General features: G+C 37.3%; 4 protein-coding genes across 9 annotated transcripts; 2 read left to right on the top strand and 2 right to left on the bottom strand.

Annotated features, from left to right (window-relative positions):
• The first annotated feature begins 4139 nt into the window (after positions 1-4139).
• LOC107777325 (UDP-glycosyltransferase 92A1-like) lies at positions 4140-6709 on the top strand. 6 transcript variants are annotated; one of them, XM_016597541.2, is made up of 3 exons: positions 4141-4629; positions 4813-4878; positions 4978-5923. In XM_016597541.2, exons 1-3 carry the CDS (start codon positions 4290-4292, stop codon positions 5775-5777), a joined length of 1206 nt encoding a protein of 401 aa, XP_016453027.1. In that variant the 5' UTR covers positions 4141-4289; the 3' UTR covers positions 5778-5923. The 6 variants fall into 6 exon arrangements, 5 of the variants coding, with proteins under 5 accessions (XP_016452961.1, XP_016452840.1, XP_016452897.1 ...); XM_016597475.2 differs by having other exon boundaries at positions 4140-4629; positions 4813-5923; XM_016597354.2 differs by having other exon boundaries at positions 4140-4629; positions 4726-5923.
• On the bottom strand, positions 6608-15380 carry LOC107778635 (uncharacterized). Its single transcript, XM_075225805.1, has 6 exons — positions 15053-15380; positions 13568-13760; positions 13337-13409; positions 13027-13076; positions 7321-7434; positions 6608-6849 (listed from the first exon to the last, which is right to left on the bottom strand). The coding sequence occupies exons 1-6, from the start codon at positions 15312-15314 to the stop codon at positions 6723-6725; spliced, it is 819 nt and encodes a 272-aa protein (XP_075081906.1). The 5' UTR covers positions 15315-15380; the 3' UTR covers positions 6608-6722.
• A 2484-nt stretch (positions 15381-17864) lies between these two features.
• LOC107778634 (E3 ubiquitin-protein ligase RGLG4) lies at positions 17865-23888 on the top strand. The gene is made up of 11 exons (XM_016598921.2): positions 17865-18541; positions 20055-20139; positions 20526-20666; positions 20802-20915; positions 21029-21126; positions 21258-21337; positions 22073-22178; positions 22265-22392; positions 22955-23081; positions 23230-23286; positions 23562-23888. Exons 1-11 carry the CDS (start codon positions 18194-18196, stop codon positions 23643-23645), a joined length of 1368 nt encoding a protein of 455 aa, XP_016454407.2. The 5' UTR covers positions 17865-18193; the 3' UTR covers positions 23646-23888.
• A 200-nt stretch (positions 23889-24088) lies between these two features.
• On the bottom strand, positions 24089-26763 carry LOC107778633 (organic cation/carnitine transporter 3-like). Its single transcript, XM_016598919.2, has 2 exons — positions 25869-26763; positions 24089-24962 (listed from the first exon to the last, which is right to left on the bottom strand). Exons 1-2 carry the CDS (start codon positions 26640-26642, stop codon positions 24315-24317), a joined length of 1422 nt encoding a protein of 473 aa, XP_016454405.1. The 5' UTR covers positions 26643-26763; the 3' UTR covers positions 24089-24314.
• Between the last annotated feature and the right edge of the window lie 212 nt (positions 26764-26975).

Below are 26975 nucleotides of genomic sequence, written 5' to 3'. Positions count from 1 at the left end.
CATATTATAATGGAGTTCCAGCATAAGTATACTAGAACTCCAGCATAATATACTGGAATTCCAATTTAATATATCGGTCCAGTATAATATGTTGGAAGTTCATATATAGGTGCTCCAATCTCCAGTATATTATGCTGGAACTTTCGGCGTGTTGGAGTTCCAGTATAATATGCTAGAAGTTCATACACAGGTGCACCGATCTTCAGTATATTATGCTGGGTTGGTCCCTGTTGCAGCAAAATAGTAGCTATTTTTTAATGACTTTACAAATAATATCTATTTTTAAATGAGCAGCCGAAAACTGACTAGCCTGTGCTATTTTAAATTAATTTCTGGTATTAATGTCTAGGCAATATTTCGATATTACTCGCAAGGAATTAGTGAACTCAATTCCCCCACGTATCTGAATTCGGTACTTTAGTTACCAAGGAACTATAATTTTCATATGCCCCTATCATAGCAAATATTTGCCAATTGCCATTGAATTTCAACCTTAGAGAACATTTATGCTGACGGTAAATACTTACTCATATCAAATGTATTATATAACCTTGTATTAATATTTTTTTTTATATTATTATTATTTTTAATCTCTATCAAAAACATTATGATAACATTCTCAGTTTTTCTTAATGACATACTTTTAGGAATACATATTAAATAGGTACCTCTAGTACATTTGATATATTTCTTTTATACGTCAGAAGTTTTTTACACTTTTATTAAATATCTGTACGAAATTGGAATGTGACAGTATTTGTGACACATAACTTCTGATTAAATTCAAGAAATACCTGCTATCTTTCATCACTATAGATACCCGATAATTCTGTCACCAAAGCTTAAATATAGGTCAAATACATAGACAGTCTATTAAACTTGGCTCAATTTTTCATTTTGACACTTTATCTCAGCCTTGTTCCATTTTGGCCCTCCAACCTCATTTCTTTTGTTCCACTTTGACACAAAAGCCGACTAGATTCCATGTGTGATTTGCCTCACCCTTGTAGGTGCGTGAGAGCCATTTTTAAGCCAAATTTCATACTCTCAACGTAGAGGCGGATCCAGAATTTAAATCCTATGGATTCAATTTTAATGTTTCTAACATTGAAGCCATTATATTTTTAAAGTTATGAGTTTATATATATATATATATATATATATATATATTTTAGAATTTTAATGAATTTTTACATACAAATTTTTACTCTGCGTCAAAAGTTATGGGTTCAGTTGAACCCGTAGTTATTACTGAAAATATATATATAAAAAATATTTTTTCCACGTGAAGGGGGGCAGAGAAAACGAAAAATAATAATAATTTGAAATTACAAAAAAAAAATTGCGGGGGTGGGGGTAGCAGCTGGATATTTGTCTGTGTTGCATTTTTACTTGGGATAAAAGTTTTTGTGTCAAATTGGAACAAAAAAACCCATTATATTTTTAAATGTTATGGGTTTATGTTTATTTTTTTTAAAAATTTAATGAATTTTTACATACAAATTTTTACTTCACATCGAAAGTTATGGGTTCAGTTGAACCCGTAGTTATTACTGAAAAAATATATAAAAAATATATTTTTTCCCTAGGATACGGGCAGAAAAAATGAAAAAAAATAATAATTTAAAATTACAAAAAAAAAAGGTAAATTTTTTTTGGGTGGTGGGGGGTGGGGTAGCAAATGGAATAAAGATGAGTTAAAGTGTCAAAATGAACAATTGGACCAAGTTTAATGGTCTGTATATGTATTTGGCCTTAAATATATAAGATGAAACCATCAATTATTTTTTCAGCCGCTGAAAAATTAAAATAGTGGCCATTATTACTGAAACTAGAAAGTAGGTTGGCTTTTTCTCCCAAAATTCAATACATATAAGCGTTGGAATGATGATAATAACTACAAATCCAATATCTCTTCTCCCTTCTTCTCACCCTATCCCTATCTTTCTAGCTTGTCTTGTCCTAAAAAAATTCACCATTTTTCTCTCTAAATTCTTAAGCAACTCAAAAAAATAATTTTGTCTACTATGTATAAGAAATAATTAACTCTAAATAATTCTTCGAGAGATTTTGAGATTTCATTTTTATTTTCATTAAATTGATTCTTCATATACATCACAGGTTTTTTACGAAATTCGGGTTCGATTTTCTATTCAAATGTAATTTCCTTAGCAAATATCATAGCAATTATAAATCCTTCTTCTCTATAATTGTTAAAGAAAAAATTAAATCTTTTCACTTCACATAACTTTATTTAAAACTTATATATAACCTATTAGATGTAATAAAAAATGGGGTCCCCATAAATGTAAGGCCTAAAGCAGTTGCTTTACCTGCTTTAAGGAAGGGCCGCCCCTAGGAAATCCCCTACTCGAATTAGCTAAATCTAGTATAGTGGTTCTTGTTCTGACGCACAAAAAAAAATCTTTTTAAAAGGCATCTCGGCAAAAGAGGGCTAAGGACTTTACGGCGAGCGCCAAAAATACAGACACCCAAATAAGGGGTGTGGGGACAACCATGCCACCACTTTTACTCTATATGGGTCCGGACGACCCAAAAGCAGGGGTGTGCGGACAACCACACCACCACTTTTACAATATATATGTTAGGATTGGAGGTTGGTGAATGGGAAATGGAAGGAAGAAATGTGAAGGGAAAGTAAGTTGTTCCCTTATGCTTTGGAAAGAGCAATTGTCCCTCATTGGTAGTGGAAAGAAAAGGGAATGTGCTTATATTAAGAAAGCACTTCCCTTGGTGTTAAATGGGTTGGAAAGAAGGTAGCCTTGCTTCGTCATCGTTGCTCGACTTGGCTTCGGCTTTGGTCAACGATTTATTGATTAATTTTTTGCACAAATTTTCTTTCAATTATTTAATTAATTATCAAAAAGTCAACCCAGAATAACCCAGGAACAGTGCCAGAAAATGGCTATAAATTCGCTTTGATCCCAAAAAATTTCCTTACGAAATTTTCTAAACTTTTTCTTCTTTCTTTGCACAAATAAATTCCAGTGTGATTTATAGCCATTGAGTGGTTCGCAGTTCACCAACGTTTTAGGTTCAGATACTCTGGTGAGTCAACTCGTTATATCCTGGGAGAATAATATTCCAACACCTCGGGTACTTGAGGGGAATAATTTCCTTAAGGGCATATTGTGTATTCGGTGGGCTCGATTTCATTCCAAAATTTATTTTCAAATTCTGTTTTCTAATTATTTCCAGTTTTTGCTTTATTTCTGTTTTTCCTATTTCTATTTTTGTTACAGAAAATTTACTGTTTCATAATTATTATAGTTAATACAGATTGATAACAATATTTAGGTTCGGACGACCCAAGAGCCCGATCGTGAAATTAGTCAAAGTACATCTTACCTAATTCAGACACTACAATTATAAAAAATAAAATAAAAAATTAATCATCGAAGAGGCAAGGTTGAACTAAATATTACTCCATCCGTTTCAATTTATGTGAACTTATTTAACTGGGCACGGGGGTTAAGAAAAAGATAAAAACTTTTAAAATTTGTGGTCTTAAACAAGTCAAAAAGGGTCAAGTGGCAAGGTTGCAGGTTTGGGAATAAAGGGTCAGCCTTTAAAGAAGGGACTTCCAAAAGTCATGACCTACCTAAAACCAAACAATTTTTGGGCTAAGCTCAACATTGTACAAGGGAACTCAATTTCTCCACGTATGTGATTTCACACAAGGAACTATTAAATTCTATAAAAACACTTCACTATAAATGCCAAGTTTTTTCGGAACCAATTTTTATGTTATGTTATAATATATATTCTTTATAGCAACATTTCGGTATAATATCCAAAAATATTCGAAACAAACGAGACTGATTTGACTATACATGAAATATTGAAAATATTAAATAGTTACTCTAGTGTATTTGATATTTTTTTACTCCTTTTTTAAATATATACACGAAATCGGGATATGACATTACTAAATTCAAGAAATATCTGGTATCTTTCACCATCATATATACCAGATAATTTCATCACCGAAGCTTAAATACACAAGAAGAAACCATCAATTATTTTTGCATCCACTGAAAAATTTAAATAGTAGCCATTATTAATGAAACTAGAAAGTAGGTTGGCTTTTTCCCCAAAATTCAATATATATAAGCTTTGGAATGATGAAGATAAATACAACCCAACCTCTCTTCTCCCTTCTTCTCACCCTATCCCTATCTTTCTAGCTTTTCTTGTCCTAAAAAAATTCCACCATTTTTCTCTCTAAATTCTTTAGCAGCTCAAAATTTCCAATAATTTGTAGAAAAATGAGTGACACTCAAGAACATATAATAATGCTTCCATTTCTAGCACTTGGCCATATGATTCCATTCTTAGCCTTAGCCAATAAAATCCAAGAAAGAACTAACTACAAAATTACTATAGTTAGTACCCCTCTTAATATTAAATATCTTAGTTCCAACAGACAAAATCCCAATAATATTTCTTTGGTTTCACTTCCTTATAATAGTTTTGACCTTGGTTTACCACCAAATACTGAGAATACAGAAGCTTTGCCATTAAAAGATATGGTGACAATTTTCAATTCTACATTATCTCTCAAAGATCCACTTAAAAAGTTGATTTTAGAGATTATTAAAAAAGATGGTAAGTCTCCACTTTGTATAATTTCTGATACATTTATGGGATTTGCTAGTGAAGTTGCAAAATCTTGTGGTATTTTTAATGTGAGTTTTACTACAGGTGGTGCTTATGGTACAGCAGCTTATGTATCATTATGGCTAAATTTACCTCATTTATTAGCAATTAATGGTGTTTTTAAAATGCCAGGATTTGATGAAAATTCTTGCATTTTTAATGTCTCTCAACTTCATCCTTTTATGAAATTAGCAAATGGTAATGATTCTTGGTCTAAGATATTGAAATCTATGTTATTACCTTCTTTGGATTCTTTAGGTTGGTTATGTAATAGTGTTGAGGAAATTGAATTTATAGGTATAAAAGCAATCAAGAATTTGACAAAACTTCCTGTTTGGTGTATTGGACCTTTACTTCCACAATGTATGATCAAGAAAGGAGAAAAAGATCAAATCTTGGAATCAAGAATTGCAAAAGATCATGGTTTGTCACCTGAAAAATGCATAGAATGGTTAAATAAACATCCTAAAAATTCTGTTCTTTACATATCTTTTGGTTCACAAAACACAATTAGTACTTCACAAATGATGGCATTAGCTTTGGGATTAGAAGATAGTGAAAAACCATTTATTTGGGTTGTTAGACCTCCTATTGGATTTGATTTAAAAGGTGAGTTTAAATCAGAATGGTTGCCTCAAGGTTTTCAAGAAAGAGTGGAAAAAGGGAATAAAGGTTTAATTGTGAAATCTTGGGCACCCCAATTGCAAATTTTGTGTCACGGTTCGACGGGTGCATTTTTGACTCATTGTGGATGGAATTCAGTATTGGAAAGTTTAAGTGAAGGGGTGCCTATAATTAGTTGGCCTTTGGCTGGTGAACAAGCATTTAATTCAAAGATGTTAATGGAAGAAATGGGGGTTTGTATTGAGTTAACTAAAGGGGTAGAAAGTGTTATTGAAAAAGATGATGTGAAGAAAGTGATAGATGTTGTTTTGAGTACAAGTGGAAAAGGGAAAGAAATGAAGGAAAGGGCTAATGAAATTGGGATTTCTATTAGAGAAGCTGTTAAAGAAGAGGGGAAATTTAAGGGTTCTTCTGTTAAAGCTATGGATGATTTCATATCTACACTCCTTTGTACAAGAAATTTGTCATCTTAACAAAGAATTTTGGAACCTTTTAAGGCTTTAACTAAGGGTCCAGTGGTGACAAATGTTCCATTATGGTATGTTTGGATGGTTGTTACATGTTGTATTGTATCGTATTGTTACTTTAAATATAATGTTTGTTTTGATTGTTACTTAAATTTTATTGTATCATATCGTTAAATCCGTTGTTACGTAACGCCAAAAAGTGTCATTTTTGTGTAACGACGGATTAGGTGTGGTGACATCGTTATCTTTTTTTTTTGTAATTTTTTTTACGAACCGGAGTGACAAAGGGCTGAATCTCAACGGATCGTGGCAGAAAGGCCACTCTGCCCTACTTTATTATTAAATGATCATATTTTATCCTTTATTTTACCTTTTTATATAATATTTTCGCTTCGTATCCTATATTTTCTTAGTCATATTGCTGATTTATTTTTCATATTGTTGGTGCGTGACATTATGAAACGACGACAAACGATACAGTCTATCCAAATGTTGTATTCATTAAACAATACAATACAATGCAGTACAATATAATACGTTACATTATGAAACGACATTTAATAACCATCCAAACAAGTTGTTAGTTATCTAGTTCATTTCACAGGAGATCTTTATGTGAAAATACAAGAAATCTTTGTAGAGTCATTTTCTTCTATTTAAATTATGTCGGGTTATTTTGTACCATTTGCTCTGGACTATATTTAATGCAGCTGCTTAGTGTTTGAGAATACAAGACTTTCCATTCTAACCATGTTCCTTTATGTTCTTTAGATTTTCATATTTTCTTAACCTCTCTTTTAAACAGGGATAGGGGAAAAGAAGAGGCAGGGTGCACAGTAGAAAAAATGAACTTCCCATCGTATTATCCTCTGCCACAAAATTTGTGATACAAAAATGTTAAAACGGGCTGGCTGATGACAGTATGGAATCCTTGTATCAGTCATGAACAAGCTACTCATCCTCGATGCTCTTCTTTCTCTTAATATTAGCTGGTATTTCACCATAAAGACATATCCGCAGTGCACCTTCCAGTACTCGTTGGTGAAAGTAGTTCCTATACAAGTCCCAGAACTCATCTCTGCCAAATGGAATGTCCATGAGATGTCAAAAATTAGTCGATAGAAATCGAAGGTAAAAAGGTTAAGGGAGATAGAATGCTGTTTTTCGGTTTATGATATCTTCAGGACTATAAGGTGCATATGAAAAACACATCTGAGGCAAACAATGGGCAAATGAGCAAGACAGGGATAAAGAAAAACAGCCAGGTTGTTCCAACACTCGAGACACCATATATACGTTTAAGTATTAGTAACTTTAGATCGAGACAAAATGTGTAACATTCACACGTAAATAACAGCCATTCACAGTCATACCTCTCTATAACAGCATCCCTGCATAACAGTCATTCACTATAAAAGCCAAGTTTTTCTCGGAACCGATGCTTTATTTATGGTATAATATGTCCTCTATAACAGCACTTCACTATAGCATCCAAAAAATATCAGAACAAACGGGACTGTTTTATAGAGGTTTGACGGTAGAATCTAACCTGACTTGAGGCAGTGTCAACAGTGAATAGCCCTTCGCATCAGCTTTCATATCCAGCACAATCACAGCTAATCGAGAAAGGCCAAGCGCCTCCATGTCTATCAACTTCTTAATCCTGTCACCAGTTTGAAAGAATCAGAAAACCAGATTTTTAATGGTAAATGAAAAGAAAAATGCAATCAGATTTTGGTTTCTTTAGCAGAAACTTGATCTCCTTTCAACCACAATTTCACCATTTTTATACAGTTTGTACATCTATCAATCGACCAATCAATTAGGCCTCAATTCAAACTAATTGAGTTAATCTACATTTTCCGCTTTTCGCAGGGGTCATTTCGTTTCAACACTAAATAATTTTTCATTTACAGCAAATCAGTTTTAAAAGCTGGAGGGTATCTCAATCTCATCATTCTTAACGTAAATAGCATAAACTTTAATCCAACAAGTTGGTATTGTTGCTATAGCATTCTTAGCTAAGTGAACACAATTCCGAGAGATTGCAGGTCCTAGAGACAACTTTCCTCCATGTATACTTAGTTTACCACATTCCTTTTTAGCACTTTCTACCACAATAGTATCACGTCTACAAATTGGTGCATTTAGAGATCCACCTAGGACATGGCCAAGTCATTTCAAGTGGCATCATATTTTATCTTCTGCGCGTGTTGTTTGCACCCTCTCTTTGATATGATAATTTTTAATCTTATCTATTTTTGTACCATACATACTGTTACGCAACGCCTTCCTGATGATCTTTGGAAGGGCAACGTAAGGCTAAGCAACCGATGTCAGTGCGGTTGCTGTCCGCCAATGAGGTCCTCGCCGCACGCTAGACTAGATTGTCAGTGCCGTGCGGGAAAACCAATGTCGTGGGCAATTGCGGAAGCTTGAGAGAGAATTGGGTTTTGAATGCTGATGATGATTTTATTGATGACTGAAAATGATGATTACAATGATGTGGTGTCGAGGGGGAGAGACACCAGAAAATGCTGATTGAAATGTTTGATTGTTTGGTCCCCCTTAATAATGCTTAAAAAAATAAACCAACATTACAAGACTAGTCCTAATAAAGCTGTAGAAGCACACTGAAATGAAAATGATGAAAACTAGTCTATGATTACAATGAAAAGGACTTAGATTATTACAAGGAAAAACTAAGTCCGATGGCAGCATCTTTGTCTTGCGGGTCTGCGCGCGCGTTGCTGTGGGCGCGCGCGACACTTGATGTGCTGGCCTGAGGCTGGGCACTGGTGCTTGGCATCAGGGTCTGTGCGCGAGGCGCTGCTGGAATGGGCCTGCAGCTGGGCGCTGGCAAGGCATCAGGATCTGCGCGCGCGGCATTGTCAGGGCGCGCGGCGCTGTTGTCATTGGCCAGCCCTTGGGCGCTGGCGAGAGGCATCGGTGGGGCGACAGAGGCACATGCGCGCTTGTCACTTGGCGCAGCCAAGACCACGGGGCCGACCATGGCGCTAGGCATTGTGAGGCTTGCTAGGCCGCCATGGGGCGCGGCCAAGGGGTCATGGGGCATGTCTGGAAAGCAGCCCATGACATTCTCCCCCACCTGAGTTGGCGCCGTCCTCGGAGCCTTATGATGATGATGATGATGATGATGATTCTGATGGTTGTTGGATGGGAGGTCTGCGCCCCTCTGTTGTTTGAGCTTGCTGTTGTAGCGAAGCAATGATTTCATGCGGCTGACATGGAAGACTGGATGGATCTTCCACCAGGATGGAGTTTTGACCTGGTATGTGGACTTCCCAATGCGTTTCTCAATGGGCAGGGGCCCGATGTATTTTTGTTGCAGCCGAGGGTCATGAGTCCTTTCTGCAAACAAGTACCGCTTTGGGATGCATAGCATTACTTTGTCCCCTGGTTGATGTTGGGCAAAGCAAAGATTTTGTTCGGTGAACCTTTTTGCCCGCTCTTGGGCCCTGATGAGATAGCTCCGCACTATCTCCATGTTGCGCTCCCATTCGCTCGAGAAGTTGGCAGCTCGAGGAGATTTCGGCATGGTTGATGTATTCACCGTCTGCGGGAGAAGCGGTTGCTGTCCGGTAACAATTTCAAAAGGGCTCTTGTTTGTATGATGGCCCTTTTGAGAATTGAAACACAGTTGAGCAGCATCCAGGAGCTTCACCCAATGCTTCTGTGATCCGGTTGCGAAGTTGCGGAGATATTCCTCCAGCATGTCATCGAACCGGTCTGTCTGGCCATCCGATGGTGGATGGATGTCTGAGTTGTGACTCAATGTTGACCCAAAGCACCTGAAGAGATGGGTCCAAAAGTTGCTAGTGAAGCGTGAGTCGCGCCTACTAACAATGTGTTTGGGCAGGCCCCAATGTTTGACAACGTGCGAGAAGAAGAGTCGAGCTGTATCTTCCGCTGATGCATTTTGCGGGGCTGCTATGAAAGTTGCATAGTCTGAGAACTGATCTATGACAACCATGATGGATGCAAGATTGCCGACTTGGGGCAATCCCGTGATGAATCTGAGGGAAACACTTTCCCATGGTCTCTGAGGGACATGTAATGGCTGCGAGGGTCCCGGCTGTGATGAGTGATCCGACTTGTCCTTGTGGCATGGCTGACAAGTCTTCACACGATGATGAGCGTCACCAGTCTTTTGAGGCCGATGACATGATGACTGATTGTTGCTGCGAAGGGTAGCCTGAACCTGAGGTTCATGTCTGTTGACTACCTTCTCCAACTGCATGGCCGAGATGTTTTCAGCGGCCATCTTTATGGGAAAGCATGGTATGGTGCAGGGCTTGGCCCCGTTTTCTCCCATCATCAGGAGCATGTTGGCAAATGGTACTGGAATGGTGTTGGTTTGCCTCATGAACTCTAAACCCACTATGATGTCGAAGTCATCTATGATTGCGATGCGCAGGTCGATGCTTCCTTTGTATGGGCCAAGTTTCACTGGGACATTTGTAGCTGTTCCACCCAATGTCTGAGGTGGTGAGTTGATAGCCTTGACGCGGCCTTTGCTCTTTTGTACCACAAGACCTAGGCGCGCTACTTGCGTTGATGACAAGTAGTTGTGGGTGGCACCCGTGTCTATCAATGCGTGAAGGGGCTTGCCGTTCACTTTCAATTCGACGAACATTAGGGTCCTCGCTTGCTTAGGAGGTCCTTCGTCCATCTTTTCTTTCCCTTTTCTGGTGATCGGGACTGATGTTTTCTTAGGAGGACATGCACTGGTCCCCGCTAAGGCATGAGGGATAGAGCCAACAATTGCATTGAAGGCGCCTACCTGGTCGTCGTCTGATGAGTCTGATGTGTCTAACTCATCCTCGACCGTCTGATGAGCATTGACCTTGATGTTTGGGCATTCATTGTTCCAATGTGCCCCGCCGCAATGACGGCATTCTGAGGGAGGCTTTCTCCCCTGATTGTTGTTGATGGATGCAGCACTGTTGCTGTTGGAGGGAGGAGTCTTAGTTTTGGATGCACTCCGATCTCCCCCACTTTTGCTTGGGCCACCATTGCTGGGATGGTGCCCGTTGGATCCCCCTCGGACAGACGGTTGGGGCCTGTCATTCTGAGTTCCCAAATGATAGTCGCCAAGGCATTCTGCAGCTTGAATGGCCTTGGGCAGGGTGTCTACCCGTTGTCGCTGTAGTTCCATACGGGCATGAGGTTTCAAACCTTCTATGAATGCGAAGAGTTTGTCTTTGTCCCCCATGTCGCGTATGTTTAGCATGAGTGCGGAGAATTCGCGCACGTACTCCCTCACTGATCTGGTGTGGCGGAGGTCCCGTAGCTTTCTCCTTGCGTTGTATTCCACATTTTCGGGAAAGAACTGCAGGCGTATGGCTACCTTCAATTCGTCCCATGTCTGAAGAGTATCTTCACCGGCCTTGATGGCTTCGTGTTTGACCCGCCACCAAAGTTTGGCATCGCCCTGAAGATACATGGCAGCAGTCGCTACCTTTTTGGATTCCTCCAAATGGCCCACGGCATCGAAGTATTGTTCGATGTCGAAGATGAAGTTTTCCACTTCTTTAGCATCCCGGGATCCGTCGTATGGCTTTGGCTCCGGTATCTTAAGCTTTTGTGGAATGGGGGTGAGGTTTGCTGCACCCCTGATGTGATGGTCGCCTTCTCGAAGTAGGCTCTGTAAGGCAGCATTGACAACGTTGAGCTTGTCAGTCAAGTCGTTTATGGTTTGCTGCATGGCAGTTAGTCTGTCTGCCTCATGTTGCTGATGGGCTAAATCATCGGCACGCTCCTGTTGGAGGTCCTCAAATTTGCCATGGATGTTGGCAGTTTCAATGGCTGCCGTTTGTCGGTCCTCGTCGGAGTCACGACTGATGTTTGCAATGTCATTTTCGGCCTGCCGCATTCGGCGGTCCAGGTCGTCCAACCTTTGCACTAGGTTGTTGCTTTGATCAGGCACCGTTTCTACGAAGGGTCGTAATCGGTCAACCGTCTCTTCTAGGGATGCTAGACGCTCCCCATGATTCACCATGGTCAGAAATGGTGATGATGGCAAATGTTCCCTCGTCCGATGTCGAGCCTAGGCTCTGATACCAACTGTTACGCAACGCCTTCCTGATGATCTTTGGAAGGGCAACGTAAGGCTAAGCAACCGATGTCAGTGCGGTTGCTGTCCGCCAATGAGGTCCTCGCCGCACGCTAGACTAGATTGTCAGTGCCGTGCGGGAAAACCAATGTCGTGGGCAATTGCGGAAGCTTGAGAGAGAATTGGGTTTTGAATGCTGATGATGATTTTATTGATGACTGAAAATGATGATTACAATGATGTGGTGTCGAGGGGGAGAGACACCAGAAAATGCTGATTGAAATGTTTGATTGTTTGGTCCCCCTTAATAATGCTTAAAAAAATAAACCAACATTACAAGACTAGTCCTAATAAAGCTGTAGAAGCACACTGAAATGAAAATGATGAAAACTAGTCTATGATTACAATGAAAAGGACTTAGATTATTACAAGGAAAAACTAAGTCCGATGGCAGCATCTTTGTCTTGCGGGTCTGCGCGCGCGTTGCTGTGGGCGCGCGCGACACTTGATGTGCTGGCCTGAGGCTGGGCACTGGTGCTTGGCATCAGGGTCTGTGCGCGAGGCGCTGCTGGAATGGGCCTGCAGCTGGGCGCTGGCAAGGCATCAGGATCTGCGCGCGCGGCATTGTCAGGGCGCGCGGCGCTGTTGTCATTGGCCAGCCCTTGGGCGCTGGCGAGAGGCATCGGTGGGGCGACAGAGGCACATGCGCGCTTGTCACTTGGCGCAGCCAAGACCACGGGGCCGACCATGGCGCTAGGCATTGTGAGGCTTGCTAGGCCGCCATGGGGCGCGGCCAAGGGGTCATGGGGCATGTCTGGAAAGCAGCCCATGACAATACATATGAATCATTTTTATAATGCATGTCCTGTGGCTACCGAACAAGTCCCACTAAAACATGCATACTTGCAAGGGAATAAAAGAGATCTGGAAACATCATTGTGCATGAATTCATCATTCCATTGACCATGAAGCTTCATCGCCTTTGGGTAATCTATTCTCTAAAGTTTATGGAGAAAGTCACTATCCATCAACTGAGTTTGTATGTAAATGGCAATTGCATGATGTTCTCATTGATTGTAGTTGCAAAAACAAACATAAACAAATACCAATAGAAAAATACTTCAACATCATTATTCATAGGCGAAATGAGTCCAACTTGCAAGGAAATTCTATGCATACCTGCTTGGTGTCCCACTTGCAATATTAACACGATTCTTGAGAGACGAAATCTGTGATGAATAAAAGAAAATCATCCCTAGCATTCCACGTCAAAAGTTTTTTCTTTTTTGAAAAAAGTCTTTTTTGAAAAAAGAGATTTAACAAGAGAAGAAGAAAGAGTGCATTACTAGAGAGACAAATATTTAATATTGTTTATCTGTGTTAACACGATGAATGTTATAGGACATGTGATGAGTTAGCAGAGATCCTTTTTGTCAATGATTTAATATTATATTTAAATTGCTCAATCTTGCAAGTAGCATATGAATACCTGCTCCTCAACCTTCATATGCTTAGAGAAAATCTTTGCAGCACGGCATTCACTTGTCAAAGGCCGCAGTTCTCTGCCAAAGCAAAACTTATTTATAGGCCATACTAAGAGATGAACTACTGATAGTTGAGCTACATTACTCTATGTATATCTAAATAACAAATTTTTGGAACGGGTACATGCAGAACTACTCAAAAAGAATAACTTCCCACTCTAACAAAAGCTGCCAACCTGAGAAGGTCCAATGAACGCAAGGCAGATAAGCTAATGACCAGAAGTGAAGGATGCCCTGGATCCATTTTCCCATCAAGCTCCTTTTCACAAAGACTTTCTTTCCATGATGGTCCAAAAGCAACCTTCATATGATCAGCCAATGGACTACTATTTTGAGCTTGATTGCGATTGAGCTCAAGCATGCATGTCTCTGTGTCATTAAGATACAAAGTAATATTCATGCCGTAGTTAGAAAGCTATTACAATGGTAGAGAAAGAATGAGCTTATGAACCCTCCAAAAATTTACTTCTCTGTCCAGTCAGTAAAAGTTCCTCTCTTCTTCTTTTCTTGATTTTCATGGTCCATTAAATTTTACTTGCTCTAACTAACTGTTAAAAACCTTTTTCAGCCAAGAAGAAAAAATAGTAACACCTAACAACAAGAATAGTCTATTTTACTCATAAGGAAGGAAAGAAGAACAAACTTTCAACCTCTCAAAAACTGTTTCCTTCATAATTGCGTAGCATAAAGATCGCATCAAAACATGGCATAAGCAGTTCAGAAAACTATTGAACATAAGGTATTCCGAAATCGTGGAAACAGAAAGGGAACATAGCTTAAATCTCAAGGTCATAGACAAACACCTCAGTTATCCTCCCACCAATATAAAGTACGGGTAATATTGCGGCCAACACTTAGGCAAATGAAAAGAAATCACCTATATTTTTTTCCTTTGCTGAGATTCGCATGCTATCACTACTAAGGCCCTTCCTATTACATACACCAATGACAAAATTTTACCCATAACACCACTCCATTGACCAACTACTTCAGTAGTTACAGCAAGCTATTACTACCGTCCAATGTGACAGAAATGTAACTAAGCTCCAAAACAAGTATCAATACGAACTTTTACTCTTCCAGTTAAAATTCATACTTCCAGAAAATTCTTACTTTACCAACTCAAACCTCTGATTTCATCAATCTCCTATTACAAAATAAAACTTTTAACTTGTGTTGCATATATAAAAAGCACTCCCTCCGTTCCAATTTATACGATATTGTTCGTCTAGGTACAAAGTTTAAGGGCCCGTTTGGCCATTAAAAAATCACTTTTTTCCGGAAAATGTTTTCATTTTTTCGGAATCAGTGTGGCCGTGGAAATTCCACATCCAATTTGAAGTTGAAATCGAGAATTTTCCATAATTCGAAAAACACCAAAAAGCTGTTTTTCTCTCCAAATCACTCACAAAAATTCAAAAACAACAACTCCAATTTGTATTCATGTCCAAACACAACTCCAATTTTCAAATACCATCTTTTAACTCGAAAAAATATTTCACTTTTTCCGATGCCCACTAAAAAAAACAACTTTTCAAAATTTGTGATCCAAAACAAGTCATAGACAGTTGCATAGCTATAAATCATCTTATTAAGGACACAATAGAAAGTTTAAAGTTAAATATTTATAAATATAATCATTATTTTCGGAAATACTGTACCTGTAAAGGATTCGAGCTCTATGGAAGAAAGCTGAACCCTATTAGCTGATTGATACTGCTCATGGAAATACTTCAGCTGCTCTGCTGCTGTTGGGAAACTGACCATATTCTTTTCGCTGTTTTTCATTTTGCTTTTGGTTTTTGAATTTTCATTAGATTTGCTATTGATTTTCATTTTCTTCAAATTTTGCTGCTTTCTCTTGACTTTATTGGGTCCTAAGGGCAATGGTTTTTTCTGCTTCTTCTCCTTACCGCTACTCATTGGAGTCTCTCTGTCACTGCCGCAAATTTTCTTGGCTAGGTTTGTTTCTACGGTATTTTTGTTCAAGTTGATTTCAATTAACAGAGAAAATGGTAAAAATGGTCCCCTTTTGTTTGAGGATAAGTTTAAAATGCTCCCTTAATTATACCTTTGAGACGTTTTAGTCCTCTAAATTTATCAAAAGAGAAGAATATTTATATTTGTGCTTGTTTGGGTTTTTTTACTTTTAGCCCGAGCCAGAAACTATTTACATTCAATAGCCGAAAAAGTGCATAAAATTTATATAATTTTTGTATATAACATACAGGGAGACCTAAGAGGAGGAACACTGATGCACCGGTGAGAAGGTGTGAACGACTGGCGGTGGTGGGTACGAGGAGAGGTAGAGGGAGACCTAAGAAGTATTGGAGAGAGATGATCAGGCAGGATATGACGCGACTTAGGGTTACTGAGGACATGACCCTAAACAGGGAATTGTGGAGATCGAGCATTAAGGTTGTAGGTTAGGAAAATTGTGATGTCTTTTTTGCAGCGCACTAGAGTGAGACTAGCCAGTTAGGAATTAGTCTTAGGATGCTATTGATCAACTACTGATGATCGGCTTTATCTTCTGTGTATTAATACCTTACATCTTTCTCGTATTTCCTATATCTTTTATATTGTTGTTACTTTGTTTTTTATGGTATTTATGTTATGTTATAGATTTTATGGTACTTTATGTTGTTTTATTATGAGTCTATTGATAGTACTAATATAGTGTCTCTTGTTGCCTCTTTGAGCCGAGGGTCTCCTGGAAACAACCTCTCTGCCCCTCGGGGTAAAGGTAAGGTCTGCGTACATATTACCCTCCCCAGACCCCACTTGTGGAATTACACTGGGTTGTTGTTGTTGTTGTTGTTGTTGTTGTTGTTGTTGTTGTTGTTGTTGTTGTTGTTGTTGTTTGTATATAACATACATAATGTGTATGTGTGTGTGTGTGTATTAAATAGATATTTTTTGGCTATTATTTTAAGAGAGGTCATACAATGTCATTTTCCCTTCTAATTAAATTAGTAATATTTTGTAATTTTATCCATATTTAATATATTTTTTATGACAAATATAATATTTGGACCGAAGTTACTGGTTAAACCGAACCCGTATCGCAATTATTATTCGAAAATTGAGCTATTTTTTCAGTCTATTGAACTCTTGATCTAACATTATTCCTTTCATTAAAAAGACTCACTTTTTTTCTTTGTCCCTTGTAATGAAACTTCAACATTAGAGTAATTTTATTTTTATTCTTGAAGAATTTGTACACCTGAAATCCCTCATTTCAAGTTAGAGCTATGATGGCACGAGAATACTAAAAATATAAATGGGTTAATTAGTGGCGAAGCCAAAATTATCACTAAAGAGGATTAAAATATAAATAAGTAAAATCACGAAAAAGTTAGGAGAGTCGATATAGGATCTGTTTGTACATTAAAAAAATTTCTTTTTTTTGATTTTCTTTTTCAAAAATGTATTTGTCCATGAATTTTTATAAGATTTAAAAAAATTTCAAAATGAGCTTTTCAAAAACCACTTTTTTCAAAAAATTTCAAAAAAATAAAATCTCCCCACTCACAAAACTACAATATTTTTTTCAAGTGAAATTCATGTCCAAACATAATTTCAGATTCCGAATATCATTTTTCAAGTTAGCTCCAAAAATTACTTTATTTCAAAAATTACAATTTTTATGTCCAAACGCCTACCTATAATATAGGGGTGGGCATTCGGTCGGTTCGGTTTGGTTTGAAGAAATTCGGTTCGGTTAATCGGTTTTCGGTTTTGTAAAAGTAGTAACCGAAACCGAACTGAAATAATTTCGGTTCAGTTCGGTTTTTCTAATTTCGGTTCGGTTTTCGGTTTGAATATTATCATATCGGACTCCTTCTATGTAATAATACGACCGGTGAATTTGTTGATTTTTCTCAAAACTTCGAAATTGTTGGAAATATTGTGTTTATAGAAAGAAAAAAATAGATTAAACTTTGCCCACTATTATGGATCATAAAATTCAAACATAGTGTAAATTACAACTCTGTGTGAAATTCTCCCGGTATCTATCACATATGCTATGGAAGTTTTAATAGAGGGAAAGTCTTTAAGATTGGAAAGTTGATGGACTTACTTAATTGGGTTGATTCTTTGATAGATTAGACCTAATAGTATTAATTTATTACCTATGGGCTTAGCCTATATATAACTTAAATAACATATATGCTAATAATTCGGTTTTTCGGTTAACCGAACTAAAAAACTTAATAACCGAAAATCGAACCGAAAAACTGAAATTTTAAAATTTTAAACCAAAACCGACCGAATAACCGAAATAAAAAAAATTTCGATTCGGTCGGTTTTTTCGGTTCCGACCGAAATATGCCCACCCCTACTAGAATATATACAACGAGCTAAACAATGTAATTTTAACGGAGGACAAAATTAAATAATTTCTAACCGTATATGGACAAATTTGTACTATTTCCCTCTCTTTTTTCCCCAATATAAATCCAATGGGACCTCTAGGAGTTAAGAGCAATAATTTCTCACTTTCAACCAGCAGTTTCCCGGAAAATGTCTACTGGGGGAGTTAAGAGCAATAATTTCTCACCTTCAACCAGTAGTTTCCCGGAAAATGTCTATGGGGATGACAATACCTCAAAGCACTTAAAGCATTCGCTTTTGCTCTACCAATCCAATTTAATGGCTTTCAATTTGCAATATCTAAAGAATCATATTCTTTCCTTTCTTTCCTTATCTCTTTTTTGTCAAGTCTTCTCACGAAAACTTGCTCAATAATGTAGATTAAAGGGTCCCCAAAATTCCCAAAAAAAAAAATATCAACGTCAATGGGTAATATTTTCAGTTTTCCATTTCGTAAGCAGAGTAGTAATAGTAGTAGTAGTAGTACGAATTCCAGTAATAACAACACTTCTACTTCTTTTTCTTCGATTTCTAAGAGAACAAGAAATCGGTTGCTTTCTTCTTTTTCCACCTTTGAATCCTCTGTAAATGATAATAATAGTTCTATTCCGGTGAAATGTTCTTCTTCTGATTCGGGTTCTAGTAACGGGAAGATGGCGTCCACTAACAGCAAAAAGGAAATGGAACAAATGACTCAGGATAATAATAATAATAATAAGAAGAAGAAGAGCAAGTACTACTATATTCCTGATAATTTCTCATCCCTTGATCAGGTTTGTTCTTTCCTTTTTCATTTTTACTATGCAGTTAAAGCCTCTTTATAACAACCTTGTTTATTCATAATATTCTTTGGTTGTTACAGCAAGTACAGAACATATATCTTCACATAGCACGAAAAATTGGTGACAAAAGAAACTTGGACGTTAGAATGAAGTGTTGTAATAGAGGATAACTGTTATAGAGGACGTTAATAAGAGGCACCTGAGACTGTTACATACCGGGGCGGAGGTAGAAGCCCCAATACGGGTTCAGCCTAGAGGCGGACCCATGTGTACAGGTGAGGGTCACCGGACCCATTAACTTCGGATGAAATCCTATATATATATATATATATATATACACGTATATACCTTGAAAATGGTTAATTTAAAGCAGTTGACACCCTGAATACTAGAAGCCTTTAGGGGGCACTGGTTGAGCAGAATAATGTGCCCCGTGGCGTCCGCCTCTGGTTCAGCCGAACCGAGTTACTTTTGCTCGAACACAGTGTATTTGTGTTAAGAAATTCGTTAAATATGTATTCATATTACATTTAGAACCTAGTTATTATTGCTTAAGTCTTTCTAGTGAAATCCTAGATTTGCACCTGGTATGTAAAGATCAATTGCTTTGTGGAAGATAGTACTTATCTCCAGATAGTAATAAATTACAATATACCCATCTACTTGAGGAAAGAAAACAAGACTTTTAGGGATAGCTCTGTACATCTAAAGAAAATTTATTTGCATACTAGAAAGAGGACTTGACTGAGGGCTAAAGAGTACTTAGGAGGACAAATATTGCATTGTGGACGAACATTTGATCAAGGCGAAGGCCCGGTTTTGTTCTACAAGAATGTGGATTTTCATTGATCCATATGTTTAAAGTAGTTAAATTAAGCCTCTGGTTCTCAGTTTATCACTTGTCAAAGTGAAAAGCTATGTTTGAGGAATACATAAAATCACTTGTACAGGAGATATTCTGAATGCTCCACTATTTTTCTTCTTTTTGAATGTGTGTGTATATGTGTCAGGATAGGGGTTAGATGAATCAATGACACAAAATGAATATTCCAAAGAGTCAAATCACTACATTTTGATAAGCGTTTTTCAAGAGGATGACATTAGAGTTCTGTATATAGTGCGAAATTCAGAAAGTTTAAAAAGACCAAATAAGGGGAAGGACAATAACATTTCATGTTATGATCCATTGCAAGGTATGAGACTTGAGTCCCACATCGGTATGGCAATATGCTGATATGCGGTTTATATAGCCCTGGGCTCTCCCACCTTAATAGCTAGCTTTTGGGGTGTGGTTCTCCCTGGGTTGTATCATTTCATCAAAAAGAGAGCAACATTTTGTTGCTCGTTGTAAATGTAACGTTCATTCGTTATATTCACAAATTCGTAATAACGTATTAGTAGATGTAGACGATCCATAGTCTTCCCTAAAATCTGAGTTTGCATGCCTTTGGAATTTGAAGCTCTCTTTTTCTTACATACATCTGAATCATCACTTTACTTTCAGGTCACTATAGCCCTGAGAGAATCAGGATTGGAGTCGTCAAATTTAATTATCGGGATAGATTTCACGAAAAGTAATGAATGGACAGGTAAGTGGAGCAGTTGAATTAGTTTGTCAGTGTTATCGATTTCTGAATATAAATCCTAAGATCGTGTAGCATATGATGTTCTGACTATTGACCAACAAATTGGAAGTAGATTTCACTTAAGTTTATTGTACTCGATATGACATTGATATGAAGTATTTTGTGAATTTATTGTGACCATTAAAATTTAGTTTTTTCTAATGCTGGTGGCAATGACAAACAGCTTGTGCCAAATCTAATGCCCGAGTATAAATACAATGACATTTGACACTTCTAAAGCTTTGATCATAGTTTTGCTAGTTCACTGGTTCAACTCTATCATTTTCAACTTTTTTGTGGTTATTTAAAAGTTTAATCTGAAGACAAAAATGTCTGTTTTCTCTCTGAAGGTAAAGTTTCATTCAACAACAGGAGCTTGCATGCAATAGGCGATTCACTCAATCCATATGAGAAAGCCATATCTATCATTGGAAAGACATTGTCTGCATTCGATGAAGACAATCTAATTCCTTGTTTCGGGTTTGGTGATGGTAAGGTTCCATTCCCCAAAATTGCTGTTTGCAGACACTGCTTCTCTATTGTTTCAGCATTCACTATCATCGTCTTTTTATCTTCTGTTGGATTTGTATATTTCCATTGAACTCATTTTTTACATTGGGTTCTAGTGACTACGCATGATCAAGACGTGTTTAGTTTTCATAGTGATCACTCTCCCTGCCACGGCTTTGAAGAAGTCCTTGCTTGCTACAGGAAAATAGTTCCAAATCTGCAATTATCTGGTATTTTCTGTTTTAATTTGCAAATATATGCTAATCACTCAGCAACCTCTTTTAAAAGAATCGTCTAAACCATGTCCATGGGATTGTCCTGATTTTGTGTTAATGTGTTCAAGGGCCGACATCTTATGGGCCAGTAGTAGATGCTGCAGTAGATATAGTGGAGAAAACAGGTGGACAATACCATGTCTTAGTTATCATCGCTGATGGCCAGGTTACTGAACGCTTCTCTCTCTCCCCCCTCCCTCAATCAAACAAAACTCACCCACATATATATAGAATCTTGTTCAATGATAGTCTTGTACTTTTCCCTTTAAATTGCTGACACTTTGACTTGTCCTGTAGGTTACAAGGAGTGTCAATACCAATGATTCAGAACTCAGCCCACAAGAAGAGAAGACAATTAGTTCTATCGTCACCGCGAGGTATAATGACATAGGTGTATTTTTCTCTTGTGATCGAACCCTATGTCTTACTACATTTCGTTTCCAAACCACTCAATGTAGATCAGTCAGGTTGCCTTGTCTGTCCAAACCTTCAGCTTTATAGAATATAAGGTTACCATGTAACAGCATATTGTGAAGTAGTAACAACAAACCATGAGGTGCAAGAAAATACTTGTTGTTGTATGTTCTAGAGCAACGTAATATATTTGATCTAGGCAAAGAAGCAATCCTATATGCATTGGCGGTAAATTGTATTGTTGACACTATCCAATTTTTTTTTTACTGTGATAACTCACTTTTCTAACTTCAGCTTGTTGCTAGTTTCATTCATCGGTATCTTACCTCTAGCACTCCATTTCACTCAATTGAGCATTTGCCTTTGAGGATTTTCATTAATACTAAATTCTCTTTCAATTTGGGAATTGGTTGTGGCGATTTTGGTTATAGACGATTACTCTTGAATCTTGATCAGGTTTCTTCTTGTTTTAATTGGCTTCTAAACTAATAGATAAGCAGATAGAGGCAGTGCCTAAGCTAAATGCTCTGCCCTCCTCGAGTACTTTGTTCTACTCTTTCTCTTTATGATTGACCTCAACATACATTATAGTCGCAAAATCAAAATTCTGATATATGAGTTAGTATTGAGTATAATATATTCTATCTCTTATTTGAAGAATTTTCATATATAGAAAACTGATAAGCATTTGTTCTCAGCATGTATCCTCTCTCTATTGTTCTTGTTGGAGTTGGTGATGGACCTTGGGAAGACATGCAAAAATTTGATGACCGGATTCCTGCGCGTGAATTTGATAATTTTCAGGTATAATTCTATTAGACTATTTAAGTTACAGATGGAATCTGCGATAGAACCGTACATTAGTTTTTACAATCCTTTTCGTCGTGCAGTTTGTGAATTTTACCGGTGTCATGTCAAAACATACAACTGATTCTGCAAAGGAATCTGCATTTGCTCTTGCTGCACTTATGGAGATTCCTATCCAATATAAAGCAGCTCGAGAACTTGGTCTGCTGGGGTATGAATTAGCCTTTCCTTTTCTTAGTCTATGTTATATAATGTGATCTTAAACCACAAAACTTCACCTCATAACTAAAAAAAGGGCAGCCCGGTGCATTAAGCTTCCGCTATGCGCGCGGGGTCCCGAGAAGGGCCGGACCCAGAGACGGACCTATGCTATACCAGAGGGGTCACCGACACCCGTAAACGGCAAAAATTCCATGTATACATATATACTATAAAAAATAGTGATATATTAGTAGTGAACATCCTATATACAAAGTAAATTTTGGTTGAATCCAAAGGTGTACCCCGAACCTTCAAATTCTGCCTGCCTCTAGCCGGACCACAAGAGTCTATTGTATGCAGCCTTACCCTGCATTTCTGTAAGAGGCTGTTTCCACGACTCGAACATGTGCCAGCAACTTTACCAGTTACGCCACCTCATAACTAAGTAAAACAAAAAAGTGTATGCTAGTCTCTTTTCCTCATTGTTTGACTACAATTAAGATGATAAGAGAAATTAACATGAGATTTGCATTGGTTGTACATATCACTTCTGTTGAAATTTTGTTGTATAGGAAAAGAACATCTAAGGCGAAGAAAGTAGTTCCAAGACGACCACCAGTGTCATACCGTCGCCCTATGGCAATCCCAACTCAAGATCAAAGCAGTCTTTCAGGATCCGCGCAAGATGAACATAGCCAAGTAAGGACTTTAGTATTGATTGCTTTGAAAATTGTATGTAAAACTCAGATTCATTTTCTATATTGCTTTTGGTTCTTCCCTTGTTGAATATGACATTTCTCTTTTGGTGAGGTAACTGATTTCCTGCTTTGTTTTGTTGAAAATGAAGGTTTGCCCAGTTTGTCTAACTGGTACTAAGGACATGGCTTTTGGTTGTGGACATATGGTGAGTTTTTTTCCACTCTTAGGTCCGTTTGGTTCAAGAGATTATGTCCCGAGTTTGATTGGAGGTATTAGCTAAAACAGGTGTTATTTTATATCAAAATTTCAGTATAAATTATGCTATATAGAAGGTGGGATAACTTATCCAGGTTATAGTCCTTGTTTAATATATCCTGATTTTGAACCAAACGACCGGTTTTCTACTATGAATTTCTTTTTCCTCACTTTCTCTCCTTGCATTTATATGGTTTTAATGACTTGATAATCAATTGAATGCAGACTTGCAGAGAATGTGGTCCAAGATTGTCAGATTGTCCCATTTGTCGTCGACGGATTACTAGTCGCATCCGGTTATACACTTAATAGCAACTTCAGTGACCGATATCCGATGTTTACACCAAACCATATCAAGTTGCTATGGTTGAATAATTTAATAAGGTGAGAATATGTGTTAGTTGATGATGATTTAGAGAGAGAAGTCTATGCGAAAACGCATGACATGCATCTATTGATTTGGTATAAATATCGGCTGTGGATAAGCTTTTACCAATAGCATATAAATATGTATGTATTTTCTTGTATATAATCCCGTGTTTGACCGAAAAAGACTTACTATCTAAATTAAAGTCTTTAATTTTATTCCATGTCCAATCAAACATCTTGACATAAAATGCCACCAAGGGATTAATAATTTGTCATGAATACAGAAATAAAAGTTTCTTGATTGATATCTTCTTATTACAACTATAGTCCACCTTCCAAAATCAGCAAAACTCTATATATAAATAGAAAAACCGATAGTATCATTTTCTGAAATGGAATAATCTTTTATTGACAAATGTTTATTACAATAATCTTTTTTTTTGTTTTTTCACTCGGTGTCTAGTATTCACATTGAGGCCCAACCAAATTTGGATCAGCACCTGAAAGCTCCATATTAGGGGATAAAGTGCTCCATAACAAAGACGATTTCATACCTAGAGCTCGAACCCGAGACTTCTAATTAAGGATGAAGAAGTACTATAATAATTATTAGCAAACAAATACTCTTTCCTTGTACTCTTCTTCATCCATAGTATCATTCAATGTTCTCCCTTTAGTTTCTGGTAAACACAACACAAACAAACCACAAATTCCAATACTCATTCCAAATACCCCATAAGAAAACCATCTATTTTTTCTCCCAAAAGCAACCAAAATTGGACTAAATGCACCACCAAGAACCAAACTTTGTCTCACCATTGACACTGCTGAATTCCTCACACAAGTTGGAAATAATTCCACAGTATAAATCAATAGTACATTAAAAGATGTACATGCACTAAAAAAGGAAACCAATTCAAACCCCATTTGTAATTCTTTTAAAGAATTATCTTTAACTATTGCACAACCTATGCTACAAATTCCACTTAATATAGCAAATCCCAAAAGTGATTTTTTTCTTGTTAATTTGCCAATAAGAAAGAATGTTACCATTGAAGCTGGCAATTCTGATAATGCATTTAATGTGACACTTAAGTATAGATTAAAAGGTAAATTTCCAACTCCAAGTGGCATCCCATAGTAAACCAATCCAACACCAAAACCAATAAGCATAACTGATATTAGTCTCTTGAAAGCCCAATTCTTTTCTACCAACATCTTGATAGCTGAGTAGAGATTGATTGTTGACTCTGAGTTCTGCATTAGAATTTTCAAAACACATTAACATAAATTAGACATGCTTTATGAATAAAATAACATGCAAATAAAAAAATGCTGAATAAATCAGACATTTGGACTTGTTTACTCCATGTACACATATAGGTAATTCTATGCTTTAGCAACTCATTCTAAATTTTCTTTTAAAAGGCGCAGCTCGGTTCACAAGACATCCCGTGTTCACGCAAGATCCGGAAAATGGCCGCACCCCAAAGGGTGTGATGTAGACAGTCTACTCTAATGCAAGCATTAATGTCGGCTTCTACTGCACGGACTCGTGATCTATAGATCATACAGAGACAACTCTATCATTACTCCAAGGCTCCCCTTCTCATTTTAGATTGGTGTAATCTTATAAAATTACTTATCATAGAAACCTACCAAAGGTTTTTTTAAGGCGAAATACATAGATGGACACTCAAAATTGGCATCATAATTTTGTTTAGCCACCTTAACTATACTAGTGACCAGATAGACATCTTTTCTCGGCAGAAGTGTGTCTCATGAATAAAACATAAGAAACTAATGGACATTAAGTGCAACAAATATAAGTTATCTTTACTTTAAGATATAATTTTCAAAAAACTAAAACAAAAATAATGTAACCTCATTTCTTTTCATTAAAGAAGAAAATAATACAGAAATTAAATTGAAAAGGGCAACCCGATGCACAAGGCATCCCGCGTTCACGCAAGGTTCGGGGAAGGGCTCACATCCTTTGGTGAGGTAGACAGCCTACCCTAATGCAAACATTAGTGACTGCTTCCACGGCTCGAACCTGTGACCTATAAGTCACTCGGAGACAATTTTACTATTGCTCCAAGACTCCCCTTCAAGCTACTTTGAATAAATGTAGACCACATAAATGAGAAAAAATTAACTTACATTGTGTTCTTGATCTTCAAAATCAATGAAGGAGCCAAAGAAGCTTAAAGTCAAGCTACTTCTTGTTGTAATACTTTTCAAAGTTAGGACAAATTCTTCTTTGTTTCCTCGTACATAAAGCCATCTTGGTGATTCACGAACAAAGAAATGAACCAATATTGAGTACAAAATTGTTGGAATACAAGTCCAAAGATATAAAACTCTCCAAGAATAATCTCTATTCACAAAAGCTATAAGTGGTAAAGAAAGAAATCCAATAGTAAAACAAACAAAACCAATAATTCCAACTTGTCCACGCCATTGATTTCCCACTAATTCCGTTGACAAAACAAGTGCACAAGTTCCTATTGTAGCTCTTCCAAATCCAGTTAAAAACCTTAAAAATGAATACATCCAAATATTTGTAGAAATTGATGTTATAGCTCCGGCAATAGACATAATAAAACATGATAAAACCAACATGTTTTTTCGACCAAGTTTTGTGTCAGCTAAGGTTGAAAGAAGGAAACCTCCGATAAGACAACCTATGAAAAACGAAGATGCCGGGAGACCAGTGAGAATTGAACTCGCACCTATTAACGACCATTCAGAAACGGCCGGCATGTCGGTAAATATACTAATGAATGTTTGTTGAGCATCGAAAACCCATGATAGAGATATGAGAATGGATTGTAAGAATTGTGCCCATCCAAATTCTCCTATGCAACTTTCTATTGTTTCATCAAGTGTTGTTGCTTTTTTTGGCTTTAGTAATGGTTTTGATTGGTCACTCATTTTTTGTAATTTGCATAAAATTTCGACTTGATATGCTATACAATAATATAGAAGAGTGTTTGTGGAGAAGAAAGTTCATATATGCAAAAATGATAGGACAACACAAAAAACGGTAGCCCCGTGTAGAGGCGAATCCAGGATTTTTAGGTTCCCAATCAGATTTTATAGATATTTAGTGAATTTCTTAATACAAATATAGGGTTTGAGCAAAAACTACTGGGTTCACGGGAACCCACAACCTTAAAGCTGGATCCTAGCCCAGTGTACAAGGCATCCTGTATTCACACAGGGTACGGGAAAAGGTCGCATCTCAAGGGGTGTGAAGTAGATAAC

This window comes from Nicotiana tabacum, chromosome 11 (assembly GCF_000715075.1).
Source record: "Nicotiana tabacum cultivar K326 chromosome 11, ASM71507v2, whole genome shotgun sequence".
Classification (NCBI taxonomy): Eukaryota; Viridiplantae; Streptophyta; class Magnoliopsida; order Solanales; family Solanaceae; genus Nicotiana; species Nicotiana tabacum.
This window is presented reverse-complemented; position numbering and strand designations above follow the sequence as displayed.